Below are 19,881 nucleotides of genomic sequence, written 5' to 3'. Positions count from 1 at the left end.
ATCGTGTGGAACCAGTCCACACATCCTTATCAAGGTTAAGCACCCTTCATTGTGCTAGCTAGCTGGGCATAAACCCCTGCTCTGGCATCCTCATGGACACTGAGGAGTTCCCAGCATACTTTGCTGCCTCTGCTCTGTAGCAGCAGATTTATTTGCCACATTTGTCTTTCCATGCTGTGCCACCAAAAGGTATTCCTAGCAGCCATCTGCCACTATCATCAGCTCTTGATGGCCAGTCGCTCGTCGTATTCCTGGTGGGGATTTGCACATCCTACCTCATAACCTCTTAGATGTATTCTTAGCAGGTCCTGGCCACCCACCCTGACTCTCTCTCTTGTTCTTCACAATTCCAAGTTATTAAGAATTCCCTCTCTTTCCTTCTCTTCTGATCGCGGTCCTTCCTCTCCACGATTATACCAATCTCCTTTTTTTTCATCTCAGGTCGCCCTCAACACCATCAGCTCAATCGTTTTCAATAAATGACATTCTCACTGCACCTCCTGCAGCACTTAAAAACATCTGCACCTTCATTACCCCTACCAGCCCCACCTGTAGGAAGTTAATTGACAATCACTCTCGCCCATCCACTAGTAACTATTCAGTCAAAACAAGATTAGTGGGAGCATCGTTTTCTAGAGCTAGAAAAAGAATCGTGTCACTAAACTCATGGCGCGCCTTGCTACAATGACACAACGTACTGCTCAGCAGTGAGGTCACCAATATAAAGTAGCATACCAAAAAAAAGAGTACAGAACAATTACATACACTAATATTGTTACAGTATATTGGAGTTACAGACAAGAGAAACTGAAAACTGAGGCCTCCAAACAGACCATAACAGGACCTTCACTGCCAACCCAGATGAAGCTTGCCCAGACCAGCTAACTCAGAACTACTCCCAGTAGGCTTTGGCCTTACTAGGCTTAGAAGTAGAGAAACTGGACAGAACTACAAAAATAATACTTAAATACCTCCAAAGAGGGATAAACCATGGAAAATTCCAGATTGTGACCCAAAAGGCAACACAGATCCTTTATAAATTCAAAATATTCATTTAACAAAAAGAATAACAAAAGGGTTGTTAAAAGAGTGGAAATTATTTGCCAAAAGACAATCCTAAGGGTGAACAAGTCCCAGTACCCAAATCCAGAAAATACAATCTAATGACAGGAGCAAACTGATCAAGGAAACTGACAAAACAAAGAAATGTCAATGCTCAGACAAAAAATTCCAAGGCAGCTTCAAAAAAACACTGCTGAGGCTCCTTCCCAGGCAGAACATGCAGCTTAGCTGGGGGGAGGTTTCAGCAGTAGTGATGTTAGGGTGGGAACCACCCACAAGGCACAAGTGTGTCTGAACATTTAGAAAGATGACCAGCAAAACATCTTCTTCTTCTTCTTTCGGCTGCTCCCGTTAGGGGTTGCCACAGCAGATCATCTTCTTCCATATCTTTCTGTCTTCTGCATCTTATTCTGTTACACCCATCACCTGCATGTCCTCTCTCACCACATCCATAAACATTCGCTTACGCCTTCCTCTTTTCCTCTTCCCTGGCAGCTCTATTCTTAGCATCCTTCTCCCAATATACCCAGCATCTCTCCTCTGCACATGTCCAAACAAACACAATCTTGCCTCTCTGACTTTGTCTCCCAACCGTCCAACTTGAGCTGACCCTCTAATGTCCTCATTTCTAATCCTATCCATCCTTGTCACACCCAGCGCAAATCTTAGCATCTTTAACTCTGCTACCTCCAGCTCTGTCTCCTGCTTTCTGGTCAGTGCCACCGTCTCCAACCCATATAACATAGCTGGTCTCACTACCATCCTGTAGACCTTCCCTTTCACTCTTGCTGATACCCGTCTGTCACAAATCACTCCTGACACTCTTCTCCACCCATTCCTCCCTGCTTGCACTCTCTTTTTCACCTCCCTTCCACAATCCCCATTACTCTGTATTGTTGATCCCAAGTATTTAAACTCATCCACCTTCGCCAACTCTACTCCTTGCATCCTCACCATTCCACTGACCTCCCTCAAATTTACACACATGTATTCTGTCTTGTTCCTACTGACCTTCATTCCTCTCCTCTCTAGAGCATATCTCCACCTCTCCAGGGTCTCCTCAACCTGCTCCCTACTATCACTACAGATCACAATGTCATCAGCAAACATCATAGTCCACGGGGACTCCTATCTAATCTCATCTGTCAAGCTGTCCATCACCATATGCAAATAAGAAAGGGCTTAGAGCCGATCCCTGATGTAATCCCACCTCCAACTTAAATGCATCCGTCACTCCTACCGCAGACCTCACCACTGTCACACTTCCCTCGTACATATCCTGTACAATTCTTACATACTTCTCTGCCACTCCCGACTTCCTCATACAATACCACAGTCCTCTCAAGGCACCCTGTCATATGCTTTCTCCAGGTCCACAAAGACGCAATGCAACTCCTTCTGGACATCTCTAAACTTCTCCATCAACATCCTCAGAGCAAACATTGCATCTGTGGTGCTCTTTCTTGGCATGAAACCATACTGCTGCTCACTAATCATCACCTTACTTCTTAACCTAGCTTCTACTACTCTTTCCCATAACTTCATGCTGTGGCTCATCAATTTTATTCCCCTGCAGTTACTGCAGCCCAGCACATCCTCCTTATTCTTAAACACTTCTTCTCCACTCCTCAGGCATCCTCTCACTTTCCAAGTTTCCATTAAACAATCTGGTTAAAAACTCCATTGCCATCTCTCCTAAACACCTCCATGCTTCCATACGTATGTCATCTGGACTAACGGCCTTTCCATTTTTCATCCTCTTCATAGCTGTCCTTACTTCCTCCTTGCTAATCCGTTGCTCTTCCTGATTCACTATCTTCACATCATCCAACCTCTTCTCTCTCTCGTTGTCTTCATTCATCAGCCTCTCAAAGTACTCTTTCCATCTGCTCAACACACTCTCCTCGCTTGTGAGTATATTTCCATCTTTACCCTTTATCACCCTAACCTGCTGCACATCTTTCCCAGCTTGGTCCCTCTGTCTAGCTAATTGGTACAGGTCCTTTTCCTTCTCCTTAGTGTCCAACCTGTCATACAACTCGTCATACGCCTTTTCTTTAGCCTTCGCTGCCTCTCTCTTCTCCTTGCGCCTTATCTCCTTGTACTTTTGTCTACTTTCTGCATCTCTCTGACAATCCCACTTCTTCTTTGCCATCCTCTTCCTCTGTATACTCTCCTGTATTTCCTAATTCCACCACCTGGTTTCCTTTTCCTCCTTCCTCTTTCCAGATGTTGTGCCAAGCACTCTTCTTGCTGTCACCTTTATTACATCTGCTGTAGTTTCCCAGCTGTCTGGTAACTCTTCACTGCCACCCAGTGCCTGTCTCACCTCCTCCCTAAACTCAACCTTGCAGTCTTCCTTTTTCAACTTCCACCATTTGATCCTTGGCTCTGCCCTCACTCTCTTCCTCTTCTTGATCTTCAACGCCATCCTACAGACCACCATCCTATGCTGCTTAACTACACTTTCCCCTGCCACCACTTTGTAGTCTTCAATCTCCTTCAGATCAACTGTTCTGCATAGGATGTAATCTACCTGTGTGCATCTTCCTCCACTCTTGTACATAACCCTATGTTCCTCCCTCTTCTTAAAATACGTATTCACCACAGCCATGTCCATCCTTTTGGCAAAATCCACTATCCTCTGACCTTCTTCATTCCTCTCCTTGACACCATACCTACCCATCACCTCCTCGTCTCCACTGTTCCCTTCACCAACATGCCCATTGAAATCCGCTCCAATCACCACTTTCTGCCCCTTGGGTACACTGTCCATCACTTCATCCAACTCACTTTAAAAATCTTCTTTCTCACCCATTGCACACCCAACTTGCGGTGCATATGCACTAACAACATTCATCATCACACCTCCAATTTCCAGCTTCATAATCATTACTCTGCCTGACACTCTTTTCACTTACAAAACACTCTTGACATACTGTTCCTTCAAAATAACTCCTACCCCATTTCTCCTCCCATCCACACCATGATAGAACAATTTGAATCCACCTCCAATCCCCGTGGCCTTACTCCGCTTCCATTTAGTCACTTGCACGCACAATATATCAGCCTTCCTTCTCTCCTTCATATCTGTTAACTCTCTCCCCTGACTAGTCATACTGTCAGCATTCAAAGTTCCTACCCTCAGTTCCACTCTTTACTTTCCTCCTCTTCTCCTGCCTCCGGACACATCTCCCCCCTCTTCTTCTCCTTCTTCTTCTTTGGCCAACAGTAGCCCAGTTTCCGCCAGCACCCTGTTGGCTAACAGTACTGGTGGCGGTTGTTGTTAACCCAGGGCTCGACCGATCCAGTATGGAAATTTGTATTGTTGTCCGCATATTGATTTGGCAAAATTTTACACTGGATGCCCTTCCTGATGTAACCCTCCCCATTTATCCGGGCTTGTGACCAGCACAAAGAAACACACTGGTTTGTGCATCCCCTGTGCCTGGGTTGTGACCAGCAAAACATACATAATATAAAAAAATGTGAAAATTACTTGAAAATAATAAAAACAGCAATTAAATATAAGCCCTTGCTAAAATACAAAACAAATGTATTGCACATGTGTTTGTCAGTATAGTGAATTCTAAAACTACTGTATACACCAGACAGTCTGGTTCCAGCTATGTATGATGGTGTCACCATGCCTTAATGCCTCCCCTTTCAACCCATAACATGGGCCAACACCTTTCCATGTCATGTCCCACCTTATGAGCTTTCTTCCAAGGGACCATAAACTCCCTTGTCTGTGTTACGTTTGATGGCTCACTCTGTTACAACATTTAACAGTGGTTATATTTAAAACTGTTCCCTTGATATGTATCTGCTATTTTAACTCAAAGTGGCAAAAAGAAGAAATTGTTTCTAAGGCCCAGCATGAAGATATAAACTTTTAAATTAATAAACTTTACAAATTTTTGGTTTTTCAGATATCAATGAATGTGAGAATGCTCCTTGTGAAGGAAAAGGAAGATGTGTGAACACTGCAGGCTCTTACACCTGCTACTGCTACTCTGGATATATACAGGTCATCACACAAAAACGGAGGTCTTGTCAAGGTTGGTTGATACCTTTCATGTTTTTCAGTTGCAGTTACTATGTCATCATTTGTGGATAGCTGGCACAGGATGCATGTTTGGTTCATATTTTGTGCTTGATGCAACAAAGGTAGGCTCTAGAATCAGTGATCCTGAACCAGATTCCATCCATTCTCTTCCACCTATCCGAGATTGGTTCGCGGGGGCAGCATCTTGAGCAGAGATGCCCAGACTTCCCTCTCCCTGGCCACTTCTACTAGCTCTTCTGGGGGAATTCTGAGGCGTTCCCAGGCCAGCCTAGTGTGTCCTGGGTCTTCCTCGGGGCCTCCTCCCAGTTAGACGTGCCCGGAACACCTCAGCCGCTTGTATTCGCGATCTCGTTCTTTCGGTCACTACCCATAACTCATGACCATAGGTGAGGGTAGGAACGTAGATCTACTGGTAAATTGAAAGCGTTGCCTTTCAGCTCAGCTCCTTTTTCACCACGACAGACCGATGCAGAGCCCGCATCACTGCGGATGTCGCACCGATCCGCCTGCCGATCTCTCGCTCTATTCTTCCCTCACTCGTGAACAAGACCCCGAGATACTGGAACTCCTCCACTTGGAGGAGGATCTTGCTCCCAATCCTGAGAGGGCACTCCACCCTTTTCAGGCTGAGAATTTGGAGGTGCTGATTCCCATCCCAGTTGTTTCATACTCGGCTGCGAACCAATCCAGAGAGAGCTGAAGATCACGGCCTGACGAAGCAAACAGGACAACATCACCTGCAAAAAGCAGTGACCCAATCCTGAGCCCACCAAACTGGACCCCCTCAACGGCCTGGCTGTGCCTAGAAATTCTGTCCATAAAAGTTATGAACAGAATCAGTGACATAGGGCAGCCCTGGCAGAGTCCAACTCTCACCGGAAATGGGTTTGACTTACTGTCGGCAATGTGGACCAAGCTCTGATACCGGCTGTACAGGGACTGAACAGCCCTTATCAGGGGTCCGGTACCCCATACTCCTGGGGCATTCCCAACAGGATTCCCCGAAGGACACGGTCAAACGCCTTTTCCAAGTCCACAAAACACATGTAGACTGGTTGGGCAAACTCCCATGCACCCTCCAGGACTCTGCCAAGGGTGTAGAGCTGGTCAACTGTTCCACGACTAGAATGAAAACCACACTGTTCCTCCTGAATCTGAGGTTCGACTATCTGACGGACCCTCCTCTTCAGGACCCCCGAATAGACTTTTTCAGGGAGGCTGAGGAGTGTGATCCCTCTGTTGTTGGAACACACCCTCCGGTCCCCCTTCTTAAAGAGGGGGACCACCACCCCTGTCTGCCAATCCAGAGGCACTGTCCCCGATGTCCATGCGATGTTGCATGGGCGTGTCAACCAAGACAGTCCTACAACATCCAGAGCCTTGAGGAACTCCGGGTGTATCTCTTCCACCCCCGGGGCCCTGCCACCAAGGAGTTTTTTGACCACCTTGGTGACCTCAGTCCCAGAGATGGGAGAGCCCACCTCCAAGTCCCCAGGCTCTGCTTCCTTATTGGAAGACATGTTAGTGGGATTGAGGAGGTCTTCAAAGTATTCCCCCCACCGACCCACAATGTCCAGAGTTGAGGTCAGCAGCACACCATCCCCACCATATACAGTGTTGACGCTGCACTACTTCCCCCTCCTGAGACGCTGGAAGGTGGACCAGAATCTCGTCAAAGCCGTCCGAAAGTCATTCTCCATGGCCTCCCCAAACTCCTCCCACGGCCGAGTTTTTGCCTCAGCACCACCGAAGCCGCATTCTGCTTGGCCTGCCGGTACCTGTTAGCCGCCTCTGGAGTCCTACAGGACAAAAGGGTCCTATAGGACTCCTTCTTCAGCTTGACGGCATCCCTCACCACCAGTGTCCACCAACGGGTTCGGGGATTGCCACCACGACAGGCACCGACCACCTTACGGCCACAGCTCCAGTCAGTTGCCTCAACAATAGAGGCACAGAACATAGCCCATTTGGACTCAATGTCCCCCACCTCCCTCGGGACGTGGTCAAAGTTCTGCCGAAGGTGGGAGTTGAAACTGCTTCTGACAGGGGACTCTGCCAGACGTTCGCAGCAGACCTTCACAATACGTTTGGACCTTCCAGGCCTGACTGGCATCCTCCCCCACCAACTAAGCCAACTCACCACCAGGTGGTGATCAGTTCACAGCTCCGCCACTCTCCTTGCCCGAGTGTCCAGGACATGTGGCCGCAAATCTGATGACACGACCACAAAGTCGATCATCGAACTGAGGCCTAGGGTGTCCTGGTGCCAAGTGCACATATGAACACCCCTATGCTTGAACATGGTGTTCGTTATGGACAATCCATAATGAGCACAGAAGTCCAATAACAAAACATCACTCGGGTTCAGATCGGGGGGGCCATTCCACCCAATCACGCCCTTCCAAGTCTCACTGTAATTGCCCACATGAGCATTGAAATCTCCCAGCAGAACGAGGGAGTACCCAGCAGGTGGGCCCTCAAGCACCCCCTCCAGGGACTCCAAAAAGGGTGGGTACTCCAGACTGCTGTTCAGCGCATACGCGCAAACAACAGTTACCACCCATCCCCCCACCCAAAGGCAGAGGGAGGCTACCCTCTCATCTACCGGGGTGAACCCCAATGAACAGGCTTCAAGTCAGCAATAAGTATGCCCACACCCGCTCAGCGCTTCTCACCAGGGGCAACTCCAGAGTGGTAGAGAGTCCAGCCCCTCTCAAGGAGACTGGTTCCAGAGTCCACGACTGTGCACCGAGGTGAGCCCGACTATATCTAGCCGGAACCTCTCAACCTCGCGCACTATCTCAGGCTCCTTCCCCTTCAGAGAGGTTACATTCCACGTCCCAAGAGCTAGCTTCTCTAGCCAAGGATCGGACAACCAAGGTCCCCACCTTCGGCCACCACCCAACTAACACTGCACCCAACCTCTTTGGCCCCTCCTACAGGTGGTGAGCCCATGGGAATGAACCAGATTTCGTGAGTTTAATGATCAGTGAATGGATGGATGATCATACTCATCCATGTTATTTGTTATTTCTAATAAAAATGCAGTGGTTTTGTTGACTTTATGCTTAATCAATAATGTTTAGTTTAGATGTTTAGTGTGAAGTTTATTTTCCACGTATTTAGGAAACTTTATATAAAAAGTGATTCATTTCTTGAATATATGCATGAATGTTCAATATTCATAATTAAGTAAATAACAAGCAAGCAAAATTACTTAAATATGACCTCATGCATAAGCAGAATCTGAGTGTCAGTCTATAGAAATGGGTATGCTTTCCTTATCAGTCAAAAACTCAGTCCTTATAAGTACAACCACAAAGTGAACTCCTTCAGTGAAAGGAATACTCAAGTCACATACAGCATGCTGTCTGCTGTAGCTTTATCTAGTTGTTCATGCAGTATGAAACCACCCTGCATCTTTTTACTATTGACTAATGCATTTTCACAATACTGTTGGTAATGGTTGATTAGAAACATTTTTACAATGTCAGACTTAATGTATTTGCTTTGTGCTGCTACAGATGTCAATGAGTGTGAGCAGCCTAATATTTGCCCTGGACATCATTGTATAAACACTCTAGGCTCCTATAGTTGTGAGTGTGCACAGGGATATTTGAAGTCAAGGAGAGGACACTGTGAGGGTAAGTATCTGCCATACCTCACTTTGGAAACTTTCCAATAAGCTTTGACAGTTTTTCCACAAATGCTTTTGTAAACTCCGGAAATGTCTTCAGGTTTTACTTTAAATGGGAAATAACAAATAACTAGAAGCATTTTGGTAGAAGTCACCTAGACTTTGTACATGAAAATGTACTTCCATCTTCCTGTGCTGACTTTACACAGTTTAAACATCATGCAAATCTCGATTATTAAGGAGCAAGCGATTCTTCATACTTGCAGATTTCTTTCATTGAATTATGTGTTATTGCTTTAACTTTTCAACTGTTTAAATTATGTCAATTGTTTATTTTTATTTTTCATTTTTTCTCTTAGAGTATGAAGCTCATTTATTTTTTTGGATAATACCATTTTATTGTACCTACTTTAGCTTCTGTGCTTTTACTGTTACAAATTTATTTTAAAGTTTATGGTCATTTTGAAAGTATCATTCTATTTTTCAAACCATATAATGTTTAAATACTGAACATGAAGAGAAAGTATATCAAGTATCTTTGAAATAAGGTCAGCTACAAACGCATGAAGCAGGCAACTGTCAAATTCCTATTTAATTTAAGTGAAACAGGCCACATGTTAATTGAAACAATATAATGCAATAATTAAAAAGCTTTCTTCATGGTTATCTGTGATGACACTTTCAGTTTTTCTAACATCAAACTATTAAAAAACTTGAAAAAGCTTTGCTTTTGCAGATGATAACTGACATTTTAAATTGAAAAGATGTCTCAAGGTAGTACTAATAATCATATCGTGGAAATCCCTACCTAAGAAAAGACAATCCCCACCAATGTTATCTGGCAGGTGGAGTCCATTCCTTGTGGAATCACATTTATCCTGCTTCCTTCCATGTGAGAGCAGGTCATGTCACAAGATGAGGAAAGTCTGTCTTCCTGTGCTGCTGTAATGCGCATGCTCCCTTTCCTTCCTAATGAAATAACAACACAGAGAATGCTAGCATTCACAAAATACATCCCAGCAAGCCCCTCTCTTCTTTTAATTGTCATTTATTGACTTGCATGTTATGACTTTGTGGTTCTTTGGTAAATGCTACCCCTCACTTACTTATGGAGAGAGTGGAGCCGCATCAGTCAACCCAGTCTTCTATTCGTCTCCCCAGTTTTCGATTTCCCTGGCATTCTGAATAAACGCCTCACTACTCTTCTGAAGCCCTTAAATGCCTCTAGGCTTGTACTATGTGGTGATTTACTCAGCAGCATTCATCTTGGTGTAAATGATGGTGGTTGCATATAACATCTCCCATCCAAAATGTGATAAAAGATTCCAGTCAGAAAACACACTGAAGTCTGAGATAGTGTGCTGCATTAAATTAATTTACCCACATTATTCAATTACATATTTCAGTTTTAACTTAATCCTATTATTTATTTAGTCAGTTACCATGTATGTTGAAAAAGAGCTTGTGTTTCTTGCAAGATAATAGAATTAAACCGCAGATACTAACTAGATTTCTTTTAGTTAACCGGCTGCTCTCAAAGATTAGGCCTTTAATTTGTCTGACCTTTTGACTTTCTTGTTGTAAAATGTTGATTTGTGTCTAGTTCTTCTTTTTGCTGTCTCCCCAAAGTACTTTGTTCAGTGGCTGGGAACACTGGGTAGTCTCTTGTAGATGTCTTTATCACCTCCTTATGTCACATCTTTTAGATTGCTGGCTTTATAAGAAAATAATATTTTCTAAATGCCATGTTTTTCTGAATGACCTCTTTTAACAGAGAGCAAATGTTTGGAGTTCTGCCATTTAGGAAAAAAATGCTACATAAACGTAATATATTTTGTAAAGTCTCCTTTGTTACAATTTTCTTTTTTCAGATTAATCTGGAAAGAAGCCACTAATGATCTCACATCTGCCTTCCAACAAAAGCATCACTTTTGGGTCATATATCTGCCCTGAGTTGTCAAAAATCTTTAAAATTCAGTATTCACTGGTTTGGCAAGAGTTAATCCTTAATATCAATAAAAAATACAGTATTTATAGGATGTAAATACTCTTTACTGGCACTTATGCATTAGTAAAACCGATATTCTGGATGCTAAATCAAAAGCAGCACAATTAATCTAATATGAGTTCAATGAATGCTTGTTGTAATGGAATTTCCCTTCATTTCCCAGACGTTGATGAATGCCAAAACCCTACCACCTGTCTCACTGGAGGATGTATAAACACACTGGGCTCATTCCACTGTGTAAGCTGTGGAGTGGGATACAGAGCGACGAACAATGGATGTATAGGTAAGAAAGGAAATTATTGTTGTAAAAGTGCAAACACACTCCTCTGTTAGAACTGCAGCTTGCATATCTCAGTCATCTTTGTGTCCACCACTTCATAAAGTGAACATTCAGTGAAGACTGTGGTTGAAACCCTCACCAAGGCATTAGACCTAATGTTCTTTTCATAGTTTTCATATATAGTCTGGCTAAGAAATAGACAGTCAAACTGCTTGCTTTTTTAAGTAGGCCACATTTATTTTAAGGTGATGGCTTCTTTTCTATTAGAAATGAAAAATACAAGATGTTTTTTATAAGATTTGTCCACACTGCAAAATATTGTTTTCAATATATGGTTTACCTTTAGTATTTGCTGGCCCAAATTCAATATCTTGCACTTTCAGTTCAACCATAGGTCAATTCACAAAGGACTTTATTGGCTGAGGTAAAAAAGAATTATATTTTCATCACTGACAGATGCTGTTGTTTTTGTCTGTGGGGCTCTGCTGCAATGTTTTACTGTAGGGCTGCTGGTGGGAGTTCTTTGGATGCAGGGTAGTTTGTGTCAAAACACTTTGTAGAGCAGGACAGTACAGAACAAAAGCTGTGCATTGATAAGCAGGTAAATGCAGAGGAGAGCCTGACATTTTGGTCCCATGCAGTTCATAGTTGTGATAACCAGCATCATATTTAAGGCTTTATTTACCTTTCAGATTGGCATCAAAGTCTAACCAATGGGAGGTACGGACTGTTTTGGACACATCATTTCTGTTCCATTCATTGAGGGTAGGGGTCTTCATGAAGAACAATAACAACAATAACATTTATTTATACAGCACATTTTCATACAAAAGATATAGCTCAAAGTGCTTTACAGGATAAAGAAAGAGGAAAAAAGACAAAATATAAAAATAAAATTAGGCAGTACTAATTAACATAGAATAAAAGTAAGGTCAGATGGCCAGGGAGGACGTTAAAAAAAAAAAAAAAAAAAAAAAGCTCCAGACAGCTGGAGAAAAAAACAAAATCTGCAGGGGCTCCGAGGCCACGAGACCACCCAGCCCCCTCTAGGCATTCTACCTAACATAAATGATCTCAATCGGTCCTCGTGGTTTTCAGGCTTCACATGGAAGAATTTGATGATGATGGTCATGTGGACCTCTGGCCTTCAATCTATCAATTTAGGGACAGCACGGTGCTTTGGTCAGGTGGCGGTGGCGCAGATCATAGTCTTCTTTTTCCTTAATGCTAAACAGTTAGCCTCTTTCCTGTGTTCCTTTCATGAAGTGTACATACCTCACCAGAACTGACAGATGAAAATGAAAATAAAATTTTAAGAAATCGCTTTTATTTTTCATGACCATTTGGCTCCAAGTTTTCCTTTCAGAGAATTTCACACTTAAAAGTTAAATTACCCACATGAATGAACCCCTTTCATAATTAGATATCTGACTTTGTTTTTCTTTTGATCTCCTAAGAAATGTTACTACATATTTTCTTCTTTTTGAGATTACTTCTATTTTTTTTCTGAATTACTAGGTCTCATTTAGGTTCTGTGATCTCTAAAATAATATAAATTGGTGCTGACATAATGGCAAAAATGAGATTCACCCTTCTATCACATTCCAGCAGACCCCTGACATTCCAAATAATTATTTTTCTTTAAGGGTATGTAAATCACTAATAATCTGTTTTCATTTGGAAGGGGTTAGGAAGCCAGGGTAAGACAAAGTGAGCACTGCCCAGTTTTGTTAGACATTTTCAGTGAAGTTCAGGATTTCTCTGCTTAAACAACAGATTTGACAGAGATGCAGAAAGCCACCTGGCCATCCTCCACCTGCACTGTGGAAGAATTCTGAAGTGAGTGGCTGCTCTCTTCTGCAGCTCTCCCATCTTTTGGTCAGTGTGCTCTCAGAATTTCATCCGATAACCAAGATGAGCTGACATGTCTACAGACCAAATGCAATGTGTCAAGATTGCACACATTTTCATTTTTATTCTCATTTGTTTACATTGTTTACTATTATTTTATTGACAATTAATGCCGGTCCCCTATAGACTCCCTCTTCCCACATGGGAGCCTGCTGATAGTTGAACACCGTTGATAGTTATGACCGAGATGAGCTGACAAATGAGGACAATTCTCTGATGATGCCAGAGGATGGTGGAAAAAGTGTCAAAGTGCTTTTATTAAAAAAAACAGTCAAAAACAAAAGTAAAACCAAAAAAGTGTCCATTGTGCAGTGTTCTAAAAACAGTACATACTGTATATAAATCCATAAAAATCCAGTGAAAAGTGGGGGATAAACATCAATAAATAAATTCATTAAAAATCAGTGGTTAAAAATGAAGGCTAACTCCTCCCGATCTCAGCCCACCTCCTACTCATTCTCCTCGGCTTACCTATTGCTTGCATAGCCAGCAGAGACTCAGCAGTCACAAGCTCCATTATGCTGACCCCCGTCTTGACTGCCTCCGGACATCACAGCCAGACCGTCCAAGGTCGGCTCTCTTCCCTTCTTCCTTTACGCTCACTTGGTCACACTTAGAAGCCTAGGGAGGGCACCTGCCTTGCTCGCCATACTCCACCCGAATATTCAGTGGGGTGAACTGGCCCCTAGAGCGCCACAACCAACGCTCCTTCGCGGGGCCCCTGTTCGTACTGTCTCCCTCTTTCCAGGTGGCCAGATTGTACTTCCAAGACTGCCTTTCACATCTTTTAATCTCTTTCTTTCCTTTCGATCTTTTTCCCTTTCTTTGATTCCTGTCCTCTTTTTGTATATATACAGTACACACTTATCTCCGTGTGCACAGCGCCTTAATCACATGCCGCAGGAAGCCAATGAAGCAACTGAGAAGGATCGCACCCATGGAGAGTGACACAGCTTTATGGATTTAATTCTGGCCCTATTTTTTTTGAAGCCGCGGACCCGCTATTCCACAACAACATATTGTCAATAAATCTATTGTCTGTTTGCTTTCTATGGGCACCGCCATTTTGTTTGTCTTGGGCACGTATTATATGTGCATTTGACCTCTCACATCATGGCGGCAGTGTTATATAATTTTTTTACAATGTTCAAGTAGTTTCCGAACTTTGTAAAAGGGAGAAAATACTGTACTTTCCGAGAAAACTGTTTTTGAGCAATCTTTTTGCCTACAAATTTAGGGAACTCCTTTAAACTTAATGACTGATCGCTTTATTAACTGTGCTTTGATATTGTGTATGACTGACCTCATTTTTGTAACATTCCCTTATTTTTTTGCTACTCAGTTTAATAAAGTAATCAATCAGTCTCACAGTCTCAAGCTACATGTCCTGGCTAATGGACTGTCCATCCAGCAGACCACAGTTTGTGAAGCTCAGTGACAGTGTCTCTGATGTGAGAAACACTTATGCACCACAAAGAACTGTCCTGTCAGCTTTTCTATTCATGTTTCACCATACTGGCACAGTTTCTTAGCATAGCAGTGAGAAACAGCACCTCTTTAACTTTACAGAAATCTTCACGAGAGCCAACAGTTTAGTCATCATTGTATCACAATGATCTGCATTTCACCCTAACAGCAGCTTTTTACTATAGCAGTGAGTACCACTACCTTTCCAACGCTGCAGAAATCTACACGAGGGCCCACACTTTAGTCAAATGTGATTGAATCGCGTTGATCTGCACTTTACCATATGGCACTTTTTCCTTGAAGTGAGTATGGGCACCTTGTCTGAAATCTTCATGGGGGACAACCCCCCTTCCCATTCCCCGCCAACTGTTTCATTGAATGCCACAGTATTGCAATAAATAGAGTGCCACCAGTTATTTAGTTCCAGTTCAAGCACTGACTAAAACCAGAGATATGACTTGATATTCCAGGAAATGGAGATTTGGTGTCTGGCCTTTACATGACACTTTACATCTATGCTGTATTTTCAGTATTTAGCAGTTTATCTCTGTATTTAAATGTATTCATTTATGCAGGTCTGCTACTGTTTTTTTTTTTTTTTACTTCACACTATCTTTTGACTCTCCAGTTGTTTTATTATAGGTCATGTAATCCAGATGAAAGCAAGTATCATAACACAATTTCATAATATCAGTTTATAATAGAGAAAAGAACACACTAATAATGCAGTGATAGCAGGACCAGCCAGGGACAGTGAGTTAGAGGGCTGTACATTCTAGTCAAGTTTTATTCTTATACCTATAGACAGATACTGTAGTTAACCAGGAAACAGAAGGCAAAGTAAAATTAAAACCATGTTTCCCTTCATATATGACATACTGTATGCTGCAGCAATTTTTAAGTTTACGTTGTAATACTGGCTTCAGAACAAGCAGATTATTTTAAGTTAAAATGGAGAGCAGATGAATGAATTCAATTAAATGGAAAACAAAAGTGTAAGTGTCTTGCTGGAATTTGTGTATATAAAATCTTGGTTCACCTTTCATGTCCATTTTTTATGCAAAGGATCTACAATAGACAAGTTACTGGCTCAGGTTTTGAGGCATTCACTGCACTAATAATTGAGCCTTTTCCATTAAGTTAATAATAGTGTTTTAAGACATTTTTGTGGCTTTAGTTGCAAAATGACTTGATGTTTAAAAATATTTTTTGTAGGAAATTTGTGTTAATTACAGGAAATTTGTGTTAATTATTTTTCCACTGAAGGATATTGTTGCTTTTTCTTTATTTTTATATGAAAGAATACATTAACTAAAATCAAAACCTTCTCCAGTAGTCCGGTCTATCCTAAATATTTTGCCATGATAATATACTGTTAAGTCTTTCATAAAAATCAAAATTGCATTTTTCAGAGAGTGTGGTTTTAGGTTCATTATACCTTGTTTTTAAAGCACAATATTCATTATTGTATTGAGTAAGTTTTAAATTACTGGGCATAAATGAACACAGTGACAAAGAAAGGGCAAATCTCTCAGGCTTTTTCTGATGTCACACCTTTCAAACGAAAAGGTGCATGTAATGCAGTGTGTTCAGTCTCATTTAATTTTCTATTAACATTTGTCCTTATGAGAGTAGCACTGGTAACAAACTGAGAAAGGTACATCATGCTTCACTTTTTCCATCAAAAGTCTCCAGCTCTTCCTGAGGGATTTCCACTCATTTCCAGGCGAATGAAAAAAGGATCATAAGTCAAGCATACCTTGGTTCTGCCCCTGTATCTCCCACTTGGGTGTATACCTCTTGTTCCAGATGTCCAGAGACCACCTCTTTTGGATGTCCAAAACCACCTCAGGTCACGTAATTCAATTTGGAACTGTAGCAGCTGTACAGTAGTGTTTTCCCAGATTGTTGGGCTTCTCATTCTGTCAGGGAGAGTTAACCCTGCAACTCTGTACTAATACCCCATCTTTTAACCTTGATATAATTGTTATAGTAAATTAACAAATTTGGTGAACATAGAAGAAATTCAGGATGCAAACAGAATGAAATTGAGAGCTTCAACTGGGGTAATCACTTTATCAGAAAGGTCCACTATAAGCCCTGGCCACCACCCCAGTCTGTTGGATAATCTCAATTTTCTCTACATTCACTTGGGAACAAGGATGAGAGGGAGGTCAAAAGAATGGTGAGGATGCAGGGAGTAGAGTTGGTGAAGGTGGATGAGTTTAAATACTTGGGATCAACAGTACAGAGTAATGGGGATTGTGGAAGAGAGGTGAAAAAGAGAGTGCAGGCATGGTGGAATGGGTGGAGAAGAGTGTGAGGAGTAATTTGTGACAGACGGGAATTAGCAAGAGTGAAAGGGAAGGTCTACAGGACAGTAGTGAGACTGGCTATGTTATATGGGTTGGAGATGGTGGCACTGACCAGAAAGCAGGAGACAGAGCTGGAGGTAGCAGAGTTAAAGATGCTAAGATTTGCACTGGGTGTGACGAGGATAGATAGGATTAGAAATGAGGACATTAGAGGGTCAGCTCAAGTTGGACAGTTGGGAGACAAAGTCAGAGAGGCAAGATTGTGTTGGTTTGGACATTTGCAGAGGAGAGATGCTGGGTATATTGGGAGAAGGATGCTTAGGATAGAGCTGCCAGGGAGAAGAAAAGAGGAACGCCTAAGCAAAGGTTTATGGATGTGGTGAGAGAGGACATGCAGGTGATGGGTGTAACAGAACAAAATGCAGAAGACAGAAAGATATGGAAGAAGATGATCAGCTGTGGCAACCCCTGACAGGAGAAGCCGGAAGAAGAAGAAGAAGACTTGGGAACAAGGATGTAAAGTACATATCTGCTAGGGGATGCTATCTGGGGGGTGCAGATTCTAAACCTTGAATATTTTTCATTCAGCCATTCTCATGCTTCCTTGCCAAGAGTCAATACAGCTCTGGCCCTGAATTACATTATTTGACTTCTGCAGGACATCGTGGGGTATTCCTTCAGATGTTTTTTTTTTCTCCAGGTCTGCAAACACTTTTAAAGACATGACTGGTAAATTCTCACATCCTCTCAAATATCCATTTAACAATTCGGAGTATAACTAAACATTCCCCAGCCAGGAAAAGAATCTGAATTACTCTTGAATCTGATGCTTGAATATCTTTTTTTTTAAATTCTGAACAACAAATGAATAATTACTGAGTAAAAGACTTCCACTGCTTAACTCAAAGTCATATTGAAGGGAACTTCTCATTTTCTGGTACAAAGTCCGAATGCACAATATCAAGTTGGGGGCATACAGTTATTCCCATAGTTATGACCTATTAGGTGGATTATCCCTGATTTTTGTTTTCTAATTTTTAAACATTCTGGATCTGTCTTGTGCATGACCATATAAAGATGGGCACTGTATCTGAGCCACACCTTTAGCCCCTACGTCATAAAGCCATTATAGCCATTACGATGAAATTCAGGAGTGGTTCCTGGTAGCTTTGGTCCACACAAGGTTCTCTTAAATTTCATGTGAACATTTTTTGGGGATCAATTTTTAATCTTCATTTTTGTGGTCATTCTCCTGCAAGGTGTAACACTTTTACGAGCACAAGGCTTGCAACATCACTTGCAAAGGATCTTGGGTTCAGCAAACCTCTCCACAGTGAAAAGGTCTAGTAAAGGAACAACGAAAGGCAAAAAAATAACCACAAAACTCGAGCTGAAGCACAACCCATCTTAAACTACTTTGTCCTACTGTGGTAATGAGGAGAGTTCATGTTTGTAACTTGGTGTCACAATTGGCAGTGCCATGACTACAAAAAACGTTAGAGGGCAAATGACCTGAGTGTTGAAGCTAAATCTCAGACCCTAAAAATGAAGCAACATTAGAGGGTGAGCATGTCCTCTAATCACAACATTGGATTTTTGCAAAAATAGACAAGATTCCTGGGTCAATAGGTTTTGCTGTTCACACATGAATGTTTCATCCCAGGTAAACAGGGAAGGGAGAGGTTCATAAATTTAGTTTAAAGGTCAACAGCCATCAAATGTATTAGTGAGTAGCAATGGCTGACTGTTGAGTTCATTGTATGTATTTAATGATTTTGAATGTAATATACCTGATTTCTAAAGATGTATTTGGGATATAATTAATACTATAGACTGTTTATTGAAGTAGATTCAATTAAAGAGGAGCAGGGATACAAACGTGTATGAAAGCTTTTTCATAAGTACCTCTCTTACTCCAGTCTCACAACCACTAAATCATGCTGCTTACTTCATTGATGTTAAATAGCATTTGTCAAGTGGACATACTGCTGCCTCTCAGTGTAAATGAGCTCAGCACCTTTCTGGTTGACTTGGATGGAGAAAAGTATCTCTATTTCAAAATCCCAATTTCTATTTACTAGTGAATTCCTGCTTATGGGATATGGGTTAATCAATAACATGGCTCTTTATCACCTTTTAACCTTGTACAGAACACTGCACATCTAAACAATGGACATATTGCCAAAGGTTCTTCAACCAGTACAAAAATGTTTAGTTTTTCTTATATTGCAGAGGTGTCTTATTAGTGGGCAGTAGCTGCACCTTGAAACTAAGCTTAAATGCAAATGGGTGCAGATTGGGCAAATGCAATTTGATTTCTGTTTAATTTAGGTTGATATAATCCAGTGCATTGTTATTGTCACCACCATACTGCACACAGCCTCACCATCTGAACCCATTACAAGTTCCATACTTCATAACTAGGCAGATAAAATGTTTCAAGCTGAGTTATTGCTGTCACAGATTTGATCGATTTAGCTGTTGCAAACGAAAGCAGTATCCTAGATCAAATCAGTATGACCATTGTAAGATTATATCTGAAAAGATCAATTTAAGTGACGTCACTCAGAGATTTGTTTGGTGACACATTATGAGTAAGAGTACTGTAACAGCTGCACATATTTGTCTTTACAGCTTAAGGTAATGGCTATCATTTGCTTACTGCCACTATCTGACATAAGAATAAACTCTTTCTTGCAGCGCTTTGAAACCGATGCCTTCATCTACGTTGTGCTGAACTGTTTTCCTCCATGATTTATTACATTACACATGAATCTTAAGCATAGTTTATTGGCTGTACCACCCTTTGCCTTGAATCAGTGCATTCATTCCCAACATTAAAGGAAATGGTTAAATAAATTTCCATCTGATTTCATTTATACTTGCCTGACCTTCTTTTTCCTCTGGCTGTCATCAGATTGTGTGGCCTCAGTCTTCCCAAGCAGCAGGAAACCCATGTTGATAGTCCTGATAAAATTTGATGACTGAAGTCTTTGTGCAATTTTCCAAAAATGCTCTTTGATAAAGGGCTTTGGAATTGGTGAACCACTTTTCTACAGTGACCTGCCTCTTCCCCCTCTACTAGCTTTATTAGGACTGGAGTTTAAAATTGGCCTATTCTTAATGAATGCT

General features: G+C 41.9%; 1 protein-coding gene across 1 annotated transcript in view; it reads left to right on the top strand.

Annotated features, from left to right (window-relative positions):
• Window positions 1-19,881, top strand: part of LOC114666327 (latent-transforming growth factor beta-binding protein 2-like) — a 418,209-nt gene that overhangs the window by 321,986 nt on the left and 76,342 nt on the right. Inside the window, exons 17-18 of the mRNA XM_051919743.1 lie at window positions 4,995-5,123; window positions 8,656-8,775. Coding sequence (XP_051775703.1) covers window positions 4,995-5,123; window positions 8,656-8,775 — 249 coding nt within the window. The remainder of the gene's footprint in view (window positions 1-4,994; window positions 5,124-8,655; window positions 8,776-19,881) is intronic.

This window comes from Erpetoichthys calabaricus, chromosome 16 (genome assembly GCF_900747795.2).
Source record: "Erpetoichthys calabaricus chromosome 16, fErpCal1.3, whole genome shotgun sequence".
Lineage (NCBI taxonomy): Eukaryota > Metazoa > Chordata > Cladistia > Polypteriformes > Polypteridae > Erpetoichthys > Erpetoichthys calabaricus.
Note: the sequence above shows the minus strand (reverse complement) of the source record. Positions and strands in the feature narration are given on the sequence as shown.